This window comes from Ascaphus truei, chromosome 2, assembly GCF_040206685.1.
Source record: "Ascaphus truei isolate aAscTru1 chromosome 2, aAscTru1.hap1, whole genome shotgun sequence".
NCBI lineage: Eukaryota > Metazoa > Chordata > Amphibia > Anura > Ascaphidae > Ascaphus > Ascaphus truei.
Genome location: NC_134484.1, coordinates 10689928 through 10708540, shown reverse-complemented (window position 1 = coordinate 10708540; position 18613 = coordinate 10689928). Strand labels below are relative to the sequence as shown.

Below are 18613 nucleotides of genomic sequence, written 5' to 3'. Positions count from 1 at the left end.
TAAATACACCCCCAACCCCCCAATACATATAAAAATACACCCGCTACCCCCCAATACATATAAAAATACACCCCCAATAATAAAACGCTGCACAGCTATAAATAGTGCGGTTCAGGCTCCCCTCGGTTCCAAGTCTGTAAACAATTCAGTAGTGAAAATAGGGGCTGGCCGGGCCTGGTCTAATCGCAAAGATCCAATTATATTTATAGCGTGATGCAAAGACACGAGCGCAGTTCCATTGATCAGTCATCAGGAATAAGTTAAAGAGTACTGTACACACGGCTGGTAAGCAAATTTCCTGCCTGGCACCTACGGGAGCAGATGATAAGGAAACAGGAAGTGACCTCTGACCCCCTTCCCCCTGTGTGTCGCCATAACAGTGGAAGGATGGAATGAGTCATTGCACAGCCATTGATTTTTACTGTTCTCGCCATTAACGAAATAAAAGGCAATCGATTAAAAAAGGAAGGCGGGTCTGTAATAGCAGAGGGGAAAAAATAACCTCTTTGCCGCTGAGGGAGCTTGCTGTGTAAATCGCTTGTCTTGGAAGTGGGACAACCACAGCCATATTTACTAAGTTGTGCTATAAGTCTTTAAGTTTCCACTTCATTGGCATTGTTTAGTAAATCCTGATCTCTAAATCAGATCGGTATACAGCATGTATTCCTTACTTACTGTGAAAACAAAAAACAGTGCTTCTATACTGTATATTCTATTATCTTCAGCTCAGACCCCCAGCTTCAATCCTACAGTATGCTTAATTTTTTTTTTAAAAAGCCGCTTGTTTGAATTGCCACTTTAGTACTCTTCCCACCAATACTAGTTAACCTTCTTCCAACTAAGGCCGGGCTTATAGTCCTGGCTACGGCGACGCAACGTCGTGACGTCATCCGTCGCCGTTGCGTTTTTTTTTGCCTATAGTGTAGGAGGCAAGAGACGGCGACCGAGGGGGGTGGGGGGAGCGTGGCCGTGAGCTGTTCGTCCTCATTGGCTGAGACGCTCACGTACCCGCTGACGTCACGCAGCGGTCGCCGAAAAAAAAATCAATTTTCATTGACCTCCAGCCATCGCGGTCGCGTCTACTATAAGCGCACGTGACAGATTAAACACACTTGTTTTGACGCGGCGTCGCGTCGCCGGGACTATAAGGGCGGCCTATGAGCTACCTACGTTGCTCTGCCTCCATCTTCTTTTATTGCCGCGTGTGTATTTGTTCGAAGCCGCGTTCCTTTGATTACACACTGTGATACTGTATGTACTTAATGAATTCCCCCAGGGCTGGGGCTCAATCCCAAATTGTTTACGTTTATGTTGGCAGCGCTTAGCCGGGTAATGACCCCATTACAGCAGTGCGTGTTTTGTTTACCTCCTTCCTAACCCGTTACACTTCCATGTTTCTCATTTCCTGTAACGCCCGCTCCATTATCTCTGATGAGAGGAGGAATGAACTCTTGTTACGTATAGTATTAGCTGCGTTGTAATCCTGAGGTACAGTATACAGCAGGGGTGGCCAAATCCTGTCCTCAAGGGCCATCAACAGGTCAGGTTCTCAGGATATCCCTAGTGGGATGGTGCGATAGAGTTTCACGTGGGCCCCGGGTATACTGCGGGTTCTGTTCCAGTGGCCCGCCGTATAGTGAATTCGGCGGAAAGCGGATCCGGCGATTTTCAGTTCTGCGCATGCGCGATCTATGGTCTGCGCGCGCAAACTACAGTCTGCGCATGCGCGCCGGGCGCAACCGTCCATTCTGCGTATGCGCGACTTACGATCCAACATGGTGGCCCCCTTCTCGGTGCCATCGTATCGGCGGATCGCCGAAAAGCGGAACGCCGAGAAGCGGGGCCCTGCTGTATACCAGAATGCAAAACTACAGCCTTGGATATTTATTTTATTTATTTATAAAATGTTTTACCGTCCTGTTCTGCTTAGCTGCGTTTAGTTAGTACTTTAAGTAACAGGTTACCTCTGTGACCCTGGCTTTGCTGAAAAGCTGTGTTATACCCCAGGCATATGTTTATAGGGGTGGCCCATATTGCAATGGATAAGAATAGGGTTACCACATGTCCATATTTTCCCGGACATGTCCGGCTTTGTGATTTAAGCTCGCCATCCGAGAGGAAATTTGAAATATCTTCGGGATTTCCAGCCGCCCACTGCGCGAGCGACGTTCATGCATGAACGAAAGCCGACCGCGCATGCGCGAACAAAAACCCGACCACTCACTGCTCGCGCATGCCCGGTCGGCTTTTGGTGGCCTGTTTTTTAACTAAGGACTTATGGTAACCCTAGATAAGAAGCATAACGGTGACACTGTGTCATTTGCACGTCATTTCCCAGCATCCCTGGCTGCAGTTTAAGCTCTGTATGCTGAGAGACAGTGGGAGTTGCAGACCTCTCTGAGATGAGAATGTGCTCACAAATGATGTTTTTATTTGCTGTGTACTACACGGTGGAGGCTTTTTGTCACTTTTTAACCCACCATAACTTATTTAATGTGTGGCTGAAACCTGTCCCAACTTCACATTGCAACGCCAGTATAACCTGCCTCACCCTTAGACCCAAAAGGCTGAAACAGCTGCCTGTGGGTAGGGTAACTGGCTATGCTGAAAAGCTGCGCAATATGATAAGCATACTTATAGGGGTCTGTGTTAAGATGGATTTGAAGCGAAAGGTGACGCTGCGCTCATTTGCATGTCATTTCCCAGAATCCCTGGCTGCAGTGGAAGCACTGTATGCTAAGAGATAATGGGGAATGGCAGGGTTGCAGACCTGTCTGAGACGTGAATGTGCTCACACGTGATAGTTTTACTTACTATAAGACTTGGGTTAGAGTCACACAGATGACCTGAAATATCATCTTAAAATGATTTATTTATCCAGCGCCTTCTTCCCTGGAACAAAACTGCTTTATTTATAGCTACAAGAACCTTAATGTCTAAAGCCCTGCAGGTCAGATCTGTAGGACTCCCCGGATCTGATAATATTCAGAGGAGGAGGGGAGATTGCTGCCTGAAACAATGCTCTGCCTGTCCGTGCCAGGCCGGGACAACGCTTGTGTCATCAGGTCCCTGACTTGGTTCCAGCGTTGCCCCAGAAACCAGACAGTTAGAGGCCAAAGCCTGACCTCCACAAACTCTTTCCCGTCCCTTGCGGTCAGTCCACAGCCTGGGCACTGGCTCCGAAACAAGTGCGTGCAGAGCAGACCACCGGCGGCGGGCATCTCTAACACACGTCAGGGCGTGACCTGCTGTGGCCGGAGCCTCTCATTTTTCTTTTTCTTTAACCCTTTTGCTGCCAGATGGGCCTTCCACGCATCGCTCTGCAGACACAACTCTCGCAGGGGTCAGGGTGTCTGATGATGAACGCAACCTGACCCCTGACCTCCGTGGAGTCGCACTGCCGTTCTCTGCTCACGCGGACGTTTACGGTCCAGAACGCCCCGAATCTCCCGCGTTGGACGTTGGCGCACCCCGTGGTTTCGCAATGTTCTGGGGGGTTCAGAGACAGGGCACTTCGGAGCATGTGACCATTAGTACATTGTTGCGGACAATTGTTCACAATCATGTTTGTTATGGTTTGTGGATATTAACCCCTTCCCTGCCAACACATTGCAGCAATATGGTAGTTTATTAGGGAAATATAAGGTCCACCTGAGGAACCAAAAGGGACAAGTTTGTACTATAAGCATTGAGGCCGGTAATGCATTGGTCAGGTATCAGAGGGGTTAATGGTACTCTGCTGCTGCCAGCACCCGCTGCTCTGTAATCCCAGTTCACCAATTCACTGTCACACATACACACAGAGTGCTCTGGGACAGGGGTGCTCAACTCCAGACCTCACGCCCTCCCCCCCCCCCAACGGGTCTGGTTTTCAAGATATCCCAGCTTCAGTACATGTGGCTCAATCAGAGGCTCAGTCGATGACCTGATTTAAGACACCTATGCTGAAGCAGGGGCTGATTGGGCCACCTGTGCTGAAGCTGGGATGTCCTGAAAACCTGACCTGTTGGAGGAGGGGCTTGAGGACCGGAGATGCGCGCCCTCTGCTTTGGGAAATAGTGCCAGGTTAATTAACAATAACTTACAAATATCTGTCCGCCTGTTATGTTCTGTTCCGCAAACACCTCGCCGATTCCCAGCCTTTTAATACATCGACAAAAAGCGAATTCCTGTCAAATTCTTGGATTTTTGCATTTCCATCATTTTGGTCACAAAGTTTCAGCAATCCCCACTCTCCAATCACCTGGCTGGCTTCGGGAAGGGACTTTTAGCCGAAGGCTGTTTTGGCCCTGAGGTTGGTTAGGGGATTAGCGTTAGGATTCAGTGTTACGGTTAGGATTTTTAGGGTAAGGCGTTAATATTTGGGTTTTTAGGGCAAGGAGTTAATATTTGGGGTTTTAGGGTAACGGGTTAATATTTGTTTTTTAGGTTAAGGAGGTAAGGTTTTTAGGGTAAGGGGTTAATATTTGGGGTTCATGGGTGAAGGGTTAATATTTGGGTTTTAGGGTAAGTGGTTAAGGTTTTGGGTTTTAGGGTAAGGGGTTAATATTTGGGGTTTTAGGGTAAGGGGTTAATATTTGGGTTTTAGGGTAAGGGGTTAATATTTAGGGTTTTAGGGTAAGGGGTTAATATTTGGGGGTTTAGGGTAAGAGGTTAATATTTGGGGTTTTAGGGTGAGGGGTTAATATGTGGGAGTTTAGGGTAATGGGTTAATATGTGGGGGTTTAGGGTAAGGGGTTAATATTTGGGGGTTTAGGGTAAGGGGTTAATATTTGGGGTTTTAGGGTAAGGGGTTAATATGTGGGGGTTTAGGGTAAGAGATAATGCGTAAATGGAGGGGGGAAGAGGGGGTGGGATAAAGGCTCTCGCTACAGTCAATAAGATTAATGGGGCCAAGGACCGGGTTATAACGTGCAAAACTAAGGTCTATGTCTAGGCAAGACCTAATGAAGCCCCTATATACTAGCACTCATACGTGAAGGTAGGTATGTAGGATATGGTAATGAATATAACACAACCTTTAATGGTAGTGATAGCAAATAAAATAATGGGACGACAAACTGATATCACAATGAAGGGATGTAAAACAAGGTGTCAAATATAGCGAGGCCAGGGGCTCCCAGCCAGATAGCTGCGTGGACCACTGAGGTAGCCACGTATGGACAATGGTGGGAATGAAGTGACTAAGATAGTGGTCCGGACATTAGATCGCTTGGATGAAATCAGTGCCACTATATTGATCAGTGGTCGGTCCGTCTAGGTTGGGTTGGAGCCCCAAGATAAGGACCTACGGTAGTAGAATATAAAATACTGGATGGTGATAGGGCTAGAGAAGGGTTAGAATACCCATTGCCTAAGGGCAATCTGAACACCAGTGTGTTACTGGGGATACGCTAATGGTTGTTCCCATATTAATGATAGTGGTGTAGTTTGTCCATACCTGAAGTATTTAGCTTCTTTGGTAGTAAGACATATGTTCCCAGAGTATTGGGAGCATACTGGGGTATAAAGTCGAAAAGTCCTTGATTGTCAGTGATTACGGTAGGTTAGTTCAATCAACAAGAAGAAATACACAAGAAACAGTTAAAATACACTTACTGGGGGTCTGGGGAGAAAATCTAGGCTTTCCTAGGTGCAGGACGCGCGCTTGGATGAGCTTACCCTGACTGGGATATACCGCCGGTTCTCCTGGTCCTCTTTTCGGCTTCAGTACCCAGCCGTGACCACTACGTTCAATTCTCAGAACTTGGCCCTCGCGCCTGACTTGGTCTCTGCGAGGCAAACATTTCAGGCTTCCAAATGAAGCCGGTTGCTCTGCTATTTCGAACAGAGCAACTTTGAAAAGCCCGTCCTAGCGTCATTGACTCACTCATTGGTTGCGCACCTTGCTCCCTTGGTCAGCACCTTACATACACTCCGCTGGGATATCCCCAGAACGGAGGGAGAAGGAGCAGCCAATCGGAGCGTGGGAATTCCTCCCCGTCAGCCAATAGAAAGAGGGTCTCGGCCCTGGCTGACGTCAGAGGAGTATGCATGCTCAGCAGGCTCGAAAAGCTGGTTGAGCAGGAAATAGGATTTTAGCCAAAGAGAGAGCAGAGTCTATGGCTGCATCCTCCCAGGCTAACTCATTGCCACCTGCGGGGCCGGCTCCACCAAGTCTGGCAACTACAGAAGGTGTCCCCGCAGGGTGCCCTTTGTAGTCCGGACCTGGCCAATCGCCCTTCCCTCGCTCACCAAACGTTTTCACACCTCTGGACATCCTCTCCCCTTTTGAACTACGGACTCTATGCAGTCTTGCTGGCACCTTAACGGGAGGCCCGGGCAGACTGCATAGAGCCTTATAATAAATGTATAAAACATATGAAACACTTTTTAATACATGGGTGACCTTGGGGAACTCGTGACTGTGCTGGATATAGGACTGGGATATCGGGGCTTGAAAAGTAGGAGTCTGGGGGACACTGGGCAGCCCCGGTATAATTCTACTCACGTACCGGCAAATCATGCCTGCTCTCCGGGTAGAATTAAGTGTCACGGGAGACCAGGCATTTACACCTTTATACCGGTATCATAACACTGAGCAAAACGAGTTGATGAAATAAATTGCGGTTTACTGTATTCACTTAAAATAGGCAAACACACAGTGGAACACAAAACACATGAGAAAGACACACTTACTGGGGGTCTGGGGTACAAAACCAGACTTTCCTAGTTGCAATGAACGAAAATCAAAGTCTTTAGTTGTCCGGAACTTGGCCCAAAATGTCCTGGAACTCAAATCGGCATCAAGTTTCTGCCGCCGCCGCTCTCTTTCCTCCGGAGGGGCTGAAATCACTTCACCAGGAGCTAGCTCCAAACGTCCTGGAGCCAAATTCGGCTTGCAATCCTAGCCGCGACGGCTACGTTCCCTTTGTAAACCTTGGTCCCAAAAAGCTGGACTTAGAAAATATTTTGACCTGAAATTTCTGAAGCCGGCTCGCTGCTATTTCCCCGAGAGCATCTTTTGGTACATTCAAATTTGCCGCTGATGTTCTGGCGCTTAGACTCTGCCCTCTCTGGTTGGATACCATTCATCCCAGGATGTGGGTACTCAGCCTAAACCTCCTGCCCAAATGTTCTTCGCACATCTGGCATCCTCTGTGGCTTTCATGTCCGATGTCTGAGTAGACACGATGGCACCAAGCTGGTAGCCCAGTGACTCACCCAGAACATCGGTCCTGAAAGACCCAGCTCATTATTCCCCACACACTATAATTAGACTTAGGGGCCTATGCAGAGAGCAGCGCTAGAATAAATTGGAGAGTTTAAGAAAAAGTAGCTTTAATGGAGAGTTTTTTTCTCCATATGCAGAAATGGGCGAAATTCACAATTTATGGCATGAATGCGTGTGGCGAGTTTAAAAGGGAGAGATGCGCGCTGCAGAAAAGTGAGAGAAAAAAATCGCCCATTTTTTTTTCCCCCCTATGGTCGGCGAGCTCCAGCTTCTTGCCAACTTTTTTTGGCGGAGGTAATTGTCAAAAATCGCGCCATTTTCTTGGCGCGAACAGCCGCTAGATGGCGATCGCGCCTTTCTGAATTCGGATATTTTTAACACTGGCGAGATGTAGGTTCTCGCCAGCCGCGCGGCGAGATTCAGAAATAGAAAAATAAAAATGGCGCGTTTTTCGTACCTCGCCATTTTCTGCTGTTTTCTGCGCGAATTTCTCAAAAAAATGGCGAGATTTACTTTAGCGCTGCTCTCTGCATGAGGCCCATAGCCTTTAAAACTCCTCACAACCTTATTTATGGTTGGAGCACCCCCAGAACCCATATACTGGGTTCTGGGTGACCTGGGCATTATCTGAGTATCCCCCCTTTACCTTGAGACCCCTTGACTGTTCCAGGGACACCACACATCCCTATGCCCCATTTACCTTTCTGGTCTGTGCTGAAGCAGGGAATCCTAGCGGTGAGTCGCGCAAGCGTTTTGAAGGGGAGATTTTGCCGGGACAATGTGTCTCTATGTATCCGGGAATCCGGCCTGATTCCCGGGTACATTTTTGGGGTCTCCTGCAACTCTGGACCCCGACTAGCTAGACACATTCTGACAATACTTTCCCCGTAAAACCCCCCCTTGAAACTCATAGCCCAGCAATCTCTGCTCGCTGGCACGCCTGGAAAGGTAAAAAAAACACAAATTCTTCATTGTCGCATAATTTTATACAATGCATGTACAATCACTGGGCTCAAGAGCTGACACTCCCAAACCCCAATACATGGATCAGAGGTAACCAAACAGGCTTAACCTTTATTATTGAGCCTGGTTACACCCTCACCGTCACATTAAAGTACTACCCGTAGCTCCGATCCCCGAACTCCTGCAAATAAAAGAATTGCATTCTTACCCACATATCCCACCTAAAACTTACACACAGCAAGTTTCATGAGTCTGCAAGCATTTTATACCTCCTATATCCTAGGAGTTACGTAAAAGCATCCGTATACACCTTGATATTTTTAAATACACGTTGTATAATACAACAGAGGTACTTATGTTTCTATATACAGTATGCACCATTTACAGTGTATTATGTACCATTGCCACAATTTGATATTAGAAGTGTTTGGGTTACTGCATTTGCATCCAGAGGCTATTCGTCCCCTTTTACCTTATACCAGTTACATGAAAGGATATACGTTGCCACTAGTGCATTAATCAAGAGATTGCACTGGGTCTATTGTATCAGGTCCAAAAAAGTGTGTACATTTATGTGCATGTCCATATGTACTGTATATGTGCACACATTTCTATCTTATGTGTATCCTCTTGGATTACCTTATTTCCTTCCAAATCGTCGCCACCCCATGGAGGATTTTAACCTTGTCCACTATACTCTGTGTTTATTGATGTCATTAAAACTTTTTTTTGTATTTGAGTCCCACAGTGGACAAGTCGTGGATACGTCCACGTTTCGTAGTAGCCTGTGGTTTCATTATCCCCATGCAGAGAGGTTACTCTGTCCCCTACACAATATTTCCACAGCGAGTGCAGTATATGGGCTCTTTTGTGACCCCTGAGGGACCATTTTTGTAAATATATTGCTCTTTATCCCATGTGCACCCTGTTTTGACCCTTTGTATTATTCTGAATATTAGGTTGAGCGGTTAGGTCACCACAAGGGTATTTTTGTTTAGATTGTAGGGGAGACAGGTGAGAGGCGTGAAGGCTGGACAGCAGGAGGTTACAGTAGTCGAGACGGGAGAGAATGAGGGCTTGCGTAACAGTTTTAGCAGTAGAGCGACAGAGGAAAGGGCAAATCTTTGCAATATTGCAGAGGAAAAAAACAAGTTTTAGCTACATTTTGAATGTGGGACGAGAAAGTGCTACTGGGTGTATGATAGCGCTTCCAACAGTACTGTAGAAGGAGGTAGTAGGGCCAGGCTGGGTAGGAAGTATGAGGAGCTCTGAGGTCAGGGGTTGAAAAGTAAATTTGTTTGTTATCAGCATAGAGGTGATATTTGAACCCAAGAAATGTGATAAGGTCACCTAGAGAGAGAGTGTGTAAAGAGAAGAGGTCCAAGGTCAAAGCCTTGGGGTAGCCCCAAAGAAAGATCGATACAGGAGGAGGTGTTGGCAAATGAGACACTGAAAGTACGATGGCAGAGGTAAGAGGAGATCCAGGATAGAGCTTTGTATAGAGTATGGAGAATGTGAAGGAGGAGAGGGTGGTCCACAGTATCAAACTCTGCAGAGAGATCGAGCAGTATGAGCAGTATGATCATGAGAAGAAAAACAGGTAGCAGACGGTGGTCTGAGTAGGGAGTCAAAGACAGAGAAGCGCCTGTGTGGGTTAGACTTGTGAGTGTTGTTTAGTGATGAAAACTAGGTTTGTTTAGCCTGAGAGAGGGCAGAGTTGAAACAGGATAGGACACATTTACAGTGGAGGAAGTCTGCGAGAGAGTGAGATTTCCTCCAGAGGCGTTCAGAGGAACGAGTGGAGGAACGCAGCATATGCGTGTGGGAATTTAGCCAGGGTCTGGGGTTAGAAGGGCGAGAACGGCAGAGAGAAAGCGGGGCATGTAGATCAAGAGAGAAGGAAAGGGCCGAGTTGTAGTTCCTGACCAGGTTGTCAGGGTCTGGAGCAGGGCTGAGAGAGGAGAGGGAGGAGTGTAAAGTGGCATCATAGACTGGTTGGTTAATAGAGCGCAGGTCTCTGCAGAAACGAGGGGGAGGTGGAGAAGGGGAGAAGCGAGAGAGAGAAAATGAGACGAGGTGATGGTCAGAGAGAGGAAGGGGGGAAATGAAGAAATCAGAGAGAAAAGTTTTTTGTGAAAACCAGGTCTAGGTAGTGACCATACATGTGATAGGAGAATGGTGCTCAAAAATACTTGGACCTATATCCATATATTGAAGGGAGAAGAGCAAAACACTGGGTAATGAATAATGAATAATAATCAAATCACTAAACCTATAAGGGGGCTCTAAAACACCCTGAAGGTAGGGGTACGTGTGCAGAGACACTTCCCCCTCCTCATTGGGCTGGCCCCAGGTAAACGTACTCACGAATCCCCCAGTAGCTCTCTCCAAAGCGTGCAGCAGTATCCAGGTCAGGAGAATCCAGAGTGTGCATCACTTGTGTATCAAGAAGTGATAAAGTGCACAACCTGCACGAAACGCGTAGAAGGGTTGCAGCCCTCTATTTTATGGCTTTCCATTAAAGAGTGTATTTTTGCCAGACCTGCTCTCCTTCATTTCTTTGCTGTGCGCTGCACACACACTGCACTAGGTAGTGACCATCCTTGTGGGTGCTTGTAACCGCAGGACGAGTGCACATATTGTTGACGTCAGTGGGTGGTTTTCCGGCACAAATGGCTGCATCAAAGTATATCTAATTACTTATGTTTATGCAACTAGCTCCATGCGTTCTACTGCTCTATGCAAAGGCAGACTGCCGCTGTCCCACACACAACGTCCCACCCCCGACCCGCATCCCAAAACAACCTCCCACCGCCCCCCTTCCGCCCCTAACCATCCCACCGCCCCCTACCTCCCCAGACAATGTCGTACACCCCAAACAACGTCCCACCGCCCCCTCCCGTCCCAAACATCTCACCGCCCCCCTTCCCGCCCCCAAACAACTTCCCACCATTCCCCCTTCCGCGCCAAACAACGTCTCACTGCCCCTCGCTTCCAACAACGTCCCACCCTCCTGCCCCAAATGACTCCCAGCCACACTACTTCCTGCCTCAAACAATGTCTCACCACCCTTCTGCACCAAACAACATCCCACCTCACCCTCCTTCCCGCCCCAAACAATGTCCCACCACCCCCCACCCTACCACCCCAAACAACGTCCCACCTCACCCTCCTGGGTCAAACAACCTCTCACCCACCATCCCCAAACACTTGTCCACCGGATCAGCCCCCCCAGCGACCTAATTTGTGCTGCCCCCCAGAAATGCACCTCTGGTTGTGCCGGCCCTGTTTGCTGTCTAATGGGATGTTCAATAGTATCTTAAAGTATCCAACGTACAGTATGGAAGGGTCTCTTTGTTTATTCGAACTAACCGTACTGTTTTCCCTGGACAGGACTTACAGGTGCAATCATTCAAAGGTGAGATAAAACAGGTTATGGTTGTGCTCACTTATTACTGTACAATCCATGTTTGTACTCGCATTATAACTTACTTCCAGTTGTAAGCACTATGCCCAGAGGTTAGTGCAGCTGGGTGTGAGACGCCAAGGATGCGACATGAAAATCCGCTTTCCAATCCACAGCCACCTACAGTTCAGGTTCTTCTTGTTGACCAACAGAGTTATCAGGTTAATAAAAAGTAGCACATTTATCATGTGAATTCAGTTGAGGCCCTGAGTTTAATTAAAATGAATGAGGTTCAGAAATGATTGCCCCACATACAGTAGTAACACATTTGGATTTCTCTCAAATGAAAGCATTTAGGCATGGAACATCTTGTCTATCCACAGCAAGGTTAAGCTATGCAGGCCGAAATTTACATAGTGGGGGTATTCCGTAAGACATTATTGCCCGTTCACTTCAATATGCCATAAGGGGTCATATTACCTGAGCACTAGTGTCAGAAGGTGTATAATGCAGTAGAACTGCTTAGTGGAAAGGGCCCACAGTATTTAATTGTGTCTCAAATTGAGACCCAGGAGCCTGATTTTTTGGGGTGTCCTTTTGAAACGACTATAGGGCCGATTTCGGGTGGACCATGCAACAGGTACCTGTAGCACACAGTGAACATTTTAACACGTAAGAGGCTTTGTGGGAAGTTAATGATCTATTTTTTTGTATAAATTCAGAAACAAGTCAGAAGAGAGAAAATAAATGATATTAAGAAGAAGAATAAAGGAACATTAGCCAGACCCAGTTATAATGCACGGGCAAAATAGTAGAGTAGAAGATCACGGAAATGTGGTATCTCCTCCTTCGATGTCCCTCATAACTTAGTTGTTGTAGACTCTCCACCATTCAAATGGTCCATATTCCAATTATTATTATTTTACAGACCCCATGCTGGAGTATAATTTAGTCTTTTGTTTATCTGAATGGAGTTGAACTCCTCTTCGGCACAGGGAAGACATCTTCACAGCATATCGAACAAGGGCCTGAATGAGGGAGATGGAAGGAGATTGCCTAAAACAGGGGTTTGTAGCCACTGGTTCAAGGATCTGAACTTGTTGTCTGCCATTGCATAGATGGATCTCGGCAGGCCTGCCAACAAGAGGGGGGCTTAGGGCCCGACGGTGGAGGGGGGCTCGCCCTGGCAGCACGAACCCGGAAGTTAGGTCCCTCCGGAAGTTGGGCCTCACTTCTGGTAACGGCCGCCTGGGTGTGCCCCCCTACGGTGACGGGTAGGACCTGGACAGACCCTCCAGGCTCTGTGTGTGGGGTTGGGAGGCTGTGTAAGGGCCAATTATTACATTCAGGTAAAAATAAACCTCTGTTATCCCCTCCACTGCCCACCTGGCATCCCAGGAATGACACACGAGCCAGCGAACACACGTGACTCTTTTGACCCCTTTCCTGAAGTGCCCCACACTCGTCTGCTATTCCTGCTGCATCTTATCTCTGATATGGGTGTCCAAGAGCGTTGCAGGCACCTCCAGCAGTGCAGGGGTTAAAAGCACCTTTGTAAAAGTATAATCCAAAAAGCGAAGTATGTGAAACATGTCCCGTATGTGCGTTACTAGAGCTAAATATTTCTTTGGGTCCTTCCCCATTGCAGCTGCCACCCGTCCCCACGATGTGTAAGTACAATCCTCCAAGTAACGAAAGGGGTTCGTCTTCCTTTTTTCTTGTGATGTGAGAAGAAACGTCGAAATCCCCTGGTTATAAGAAATCGGGGGTCCTGTACTGGAGACACCGCCCCTCCCCCCCGTGTGGTTATTTAAGAAATAGAAAGTGTAAGCTCTCTGGACCAGGGATTCCCTTTTCTAATATTATTATTATTAGCTTTTATATGTATGTCACCCACATATTCCGCCGCGCAGTACAATGTGAGAGGGAGGACAATAACATTGTATGACAAAAGAATAAATATATGTTCAGATAAACTGAAGGATGTCACTGCCCCGAGGAGCTTACAGTCTTTTATGTGTATTTCACTTATTGTATTACTATTGCCTTTGTTGCTGCCGGGTAAATATAAATATACATACCTATATATAACAAAGACAATTTGCATTAAGAAGCAGCAATTCCCCATATAAATCTTTTAATTATTTATATGTTACCCCCCCCCCTTATCCTCAATACTTTGTGACGGGACCCTCCCCACTCATCCTCAATACTTAAAATGATGGGACCCTCCCCACTCTTATCCTCAATACTTACAGTGATGGGACCCTCCCCCCCCTTATCCTCAATACTTACAGGTGATGGGACCCTCCCCACCCTTATCCTCAATACTTTGTGACGGGACCCTCCCCACTCTCATCCTCAATACTTACAGTGATGGGACCCTCCCCACCCTTATCCTCAATACTTACAGTGATGGGACCCTCCCCACCCTTATCCTCAATACTTTGTGACGGGACCCTCCCCACTCTCATCCTCAATACTTACAGTGACGGGACCCTCCCCACTCTCATCCTCAATACTTACAGTGATGGAACCCTCCCCACCCTTATCCTCAATACTTAAAATGATGGGACCCTCCCCACTCTTATCCTCAATACTTACAGTGATGGGACCCTCCCCCCCCCTTATCCTCAATACTTACAGGTGATGGGACCCTCCCCACCCTTATCCTCAATACTTTGTGACGGGACCCTCCCCACTCTCATCCTCAATACTTACAGTGATGGGACCCTCCCCACCCTTATCCTCAATACTCACAGTGATGGGACCCTCCCCCCCTTATCCTCAATACTCACAGTGACGGGACCCTCCCCACCCTTATCCTCAATACTTACAGTGATGGGACCCTCCTCCCCCCCCTTATCCTCAATACTTACAGTGATGGGACCCTCCCCACCCTTATCCTCAATACTTACAGTGATGGGACCCTCCCTCCCCTTATCCTCAATACTTACAGTGATGGGACCCTCCCCCCCTTATCCTCAATACTTACGGTGATGGGACCCTCCCCCCCCCCCCTTATCCTCAATACTTACAGTGATGGGACCCTCCCCCCCCTTATCCTCAATACTTACAGTGATGGGACCCTCCCCACCCTATCCTCAATACTTACAGTGATGGGACCCTCCCCCCCCCTTATCCTCAATACTTTGTGACGGGACCCTCCCCACCCTTATCCTCAATACTTTGTGACGGGACCCTCCCCACCCTTATCCTCAATACTTACAGTGATGGGACCCTCCCCACCCTTATCCTCAATACTTTGTGACGGGACCCTCCCCACCCTTATCCTCAATACTTACAGTGACGGGACCCTCCCCACCCTTATCCCTCAATACTTTGTGACGGGACCCTCCCCCCCTTATCCTCAATATTTACAGTGATGGGACCCTCCCCACCCTTATCCTCAATACTTACAGTGATGGGACCCTCCCCCCCGCTTATCCTCAATACTTACAGTGATGGGACCCCCCCCCCCACTCTTATCCTCAATACTTACAGTGACGGGACCCTCCCCACTCTTATCCTCAATACTTACAGTGACGGGACCCTCCCCCCCTTATCCTCAATACTTACAGTGACGGGACCCTCCCCACTCTTATCCTCAATACTTACAGTGACGGGACCCTCCCCACCCTTATCCTCAATACTTACAGTGATGGGACCCTCCTCAAGACTGCCCCAACAGGTCAGGTTTTCAGGATATCACTCCTTCAGCACAGGTGGCTTCAATTAGGCCCTGCTTCAACACAGGTGGTTCAATCAGTCCCTGCTTTAGTACAGGTGGCTCAATTAGTCCCAGCTTCAGCTCAACTCCAGTCCTCAAGGGCCACCAACGGCTCAGGTTTTCAGGATATCACAGCTTCAGCACAGGTGGCTGAATCAGTGGCTCAGTCTTCGACTGCAGCACCTGTGCCCAAGCCGGGATATCCTGAAAACCTGACCTGTTAGTGGCCTTTGAAGACTGGAGTTGGCAAGTCCTGGGTTAGACCATTGGGGTTAACCCTTTCACAGCCAGAGGGGCCAGCAACACACTGCGCTATATAAATACAAATATACATACATACAGTATATAGAAATAATTCCTGATTGCTGCATTGCGCTGCCTGCCCCCGCACAGAGGATAAGTAACACGGTTTTCCGGCGTCAACGCAAAAATATCTTATTGCATTCAGTCGGGCTTTCTTGTATAAATCAGGTGCTGTTTTACGGCTCCCGTTTTGCAGCTGGGAGGGTTTGAGACATTCTCTCATTAGTAACCGCTGCACCGCCTCCTCCCCTTTCTGCAGTTGACGTACGAGAGATTAAGGAGATCCGGCCGGGGAAGAACTCGCGGGATTTCGAGCGGTACCCCGAGGATGCTCGAAAGTTGGACGCCTCGCTCTGCTTCATCGTCCTGTACGGGGCGGACTTCCGGCTGAAGACGCTCAGTGTCGCTGGTGAGTGAGCGCGGAGCAGGGAAGAGATGCCTAAAGCAGGGGGGTTCTCAGGCCCTGGCCTGTGGACCAGCGCCGCTGCCCTCACTCCATCTCGGCACAGATACCCACACTAAGGGTGGGCATGTTCGTGGGGTTGAAGTCCAAACCGTGCGAATTTGACGCTCAATTCCAATTCCAAGTTGAGCAGTTTGGGAATTGAACGTATGATTGGAACTCCTATTAAGGCTTATCCTCAAATTAGTTTATTTATTTTTGTTTCCTTTGTGTGTGTGTGTGTGTGTGTGTGTGTGTTTGTTTTTTAACTTTTTCAGGGGGTGGGGGCTAATTTTTATTCCCAAGCACCAGTGCTAGCGCCCACCCATAGCTCGTACTAAGCAGCACGGGATGCTCGCCGCTCAGGTGGAGGCATAACTTCTAATACATAGCTGTATTACTAAATTCTAAAGGAAGGTTTTCCCTGTGGGGGGGATATTCTGTAACGTGTGATCGTGCTGACATTATACAAACTGCCATTCACTTGCATGGAGTTGTTACACAGTAATGCCCATTCTCCACTCGCACACTCTAGTAAAACGTCCGCTATGGGGGTGGTTTATCACAGGGTTACCTAAACGCAGTCATCGGGAGCAACTAATAGTCCAGGGCAGTGTTTTTCAAGTAGAGTTCCTAGGAAACCTGGGGTCCCCCGGGCGCCCCTCAAAGGTTTCCCTGCAATCTTCTGGTCATTTTAAAATTGCACCAAATACAGAAGAATTTACAATGCATCTGATATCGGACGCGTTATTAGAGAGGGTTGGGGTTCCTTACAATGCATCTGATCTCAGACGCGCTATTAGAGAGGGTTGGAGTTCCTTACAATGCATCTGATCTCAGACGCGCTATTAGAGAGGGTTGGGGTTCCTTAAAATGCATCTGATCTCAGATGCACTATTAGAGAGGGTTGGGGTCCTTACACTGCAGCTGATCACAGACGCGCTATTAGAGAGGGTTGGGGTCCTTACAATGCAGCTGATCTCAGACGCGCTATTAGAGAGGGTTGGGGTTCCTTAAAATGCATCTGATCTCAGACGCACTATTAGAGAGGGTTGGGGTTCCTTACAATGCATCTGATCTCAGACGCGCTATTAGAGAGGGTTGGGGTTCTTTACAATGCATCTGATCTCAGACACACTATTAGAGGGGTTGGGGTTCCTTAGAATGCATCTGATCTCAGACTTTCTATTAGAGAAGGTTGGGGTTCCTTACAATGCATCTGATCTCAGACACGCTATTAGAGAGGGTTGGGGTTCCTTACAATGCATCTGATCTCAGACGCGCTATTAGAGAGGGTTGGGGTTCCTTACAATGCATCTGATCTCAGACGTTCTATTAGAGAGGGTTGGGGTTCCTTACAATGCATCTGATATCGGACGCGTTATTAGAGAGGGTTGGGGTTCCTTACAATGCATCTGATCTCAGACTTTCTATTAGAGAGGGTTGGGGTCTTATTTTCATCTGCCCAGCTAATAAGCAGCTGGTTAAACTTCTTGCATTAAGTTTCGGGAACACTTACAAGGGGCTGCTGTGCGCCCACAGAAAGCTCGACTCAAAATCTTTAAGCAGCTCACGGAATTTGTTACAATTAATGGCTTAAGTCGGAAGCAGAAAAAGCCCCAAGAGGCTGCCAGACTGGCAATACTTGTGTGTTTCCCATGGGAACCCTTCCTGTGAGATTAATGCGACTTTATCCAAGTGTGCTGGCTATTGGTTGGCGTTGCCAAACTTGGATTAACTCCATCCCCACCAGTAAGGGTTACCGTTATACATTGCATAACGGGCACATTTGATGTATCTTTGCTTTGTTAATGGCTTTGGGATAAGAGGGATTCCTAAACGATTCAGGTGGCTCACACAGTTATTTATATTCCATGATTATTTCCCCCACGAAATACCTGCTGACTTTCACAATGGGAAATTCTGGGACACTAGGGGGCGCTTGTTCAAAGATGGCAAATATCCAATATGTGCCAGATTTGCGAAGGCATTTTACCCAGGGATTATATTGCAGCCCTGGGGTTTTTGACAATGAAATCTGGCAGTTTTTTGCTGCACGTTTCGGAATATTTTGGGATTTCCGCGGTACTCGTGGCGAAAGTGTGTTTAGGTAGAAAAAGGGAAAATGCGGAGGGGCCTTTCATGACCTGGAAACCCTGAGGGACAAATCCTCGCCATTTGTTCGCAGTAGCATGAGTTTCTCTGTAAATTTGCACAACCGATTGCCAAAGGAAGCACAATAAATCTGTCCCCTTCACCCCGCGGGGAAACCGCAGGTCCTGCTGTTCTGATCGTCTGTGTGTTTCTCTCCCAGCTTTCAGTGAAGAAGAGGTGAATCTATGGATAAGCGGATTGAACTGGGCTGTGTCGGACACACAAAAGTCTCGCGGTCCTCTCCAGATTGAAAGGTGAGTATGGAGGGGCACGTTGGGGGTCATTCACTACGCTCTGATACCAGGTGTCGGAGCTCACGCAGCGATAACTACCATTGACTGGTGGATTTTACCCTTACAGCCTTAAATCTCACTCCTTGGGACTACACTCAATCTATCCTAT

General features: G+C 47.8%; 1 protein-coding gene across 2 annotated transcripts in view; it reads left to right on the top strand.

Moving 5' to 3' along the window:
• LOC142475576 (1-phosphatidylinositol 4,5-bisphosphate phosphodiesterase gamma-1-like) overlaps positions 1-18613 on the top strand; it is a 188564-nt gene that overhangs the window by 37090 nt on the left and 132861 nt on the right. For both annotated transcript variants that reach the window (XM_075581386.1, XM_075581380.1), the window contains exons 2-3: positions 15875-16024; positions 18372-18465. In XM_075581386.1, coding sequence (XP_075437501.1) covers positions 15875-16024; positions 18372-18465 — 244 coding nt within the window. The remainder of the gene's footprint in view (positions 1-15874; positions 16025-18371; positions 18466-18613) is intronic.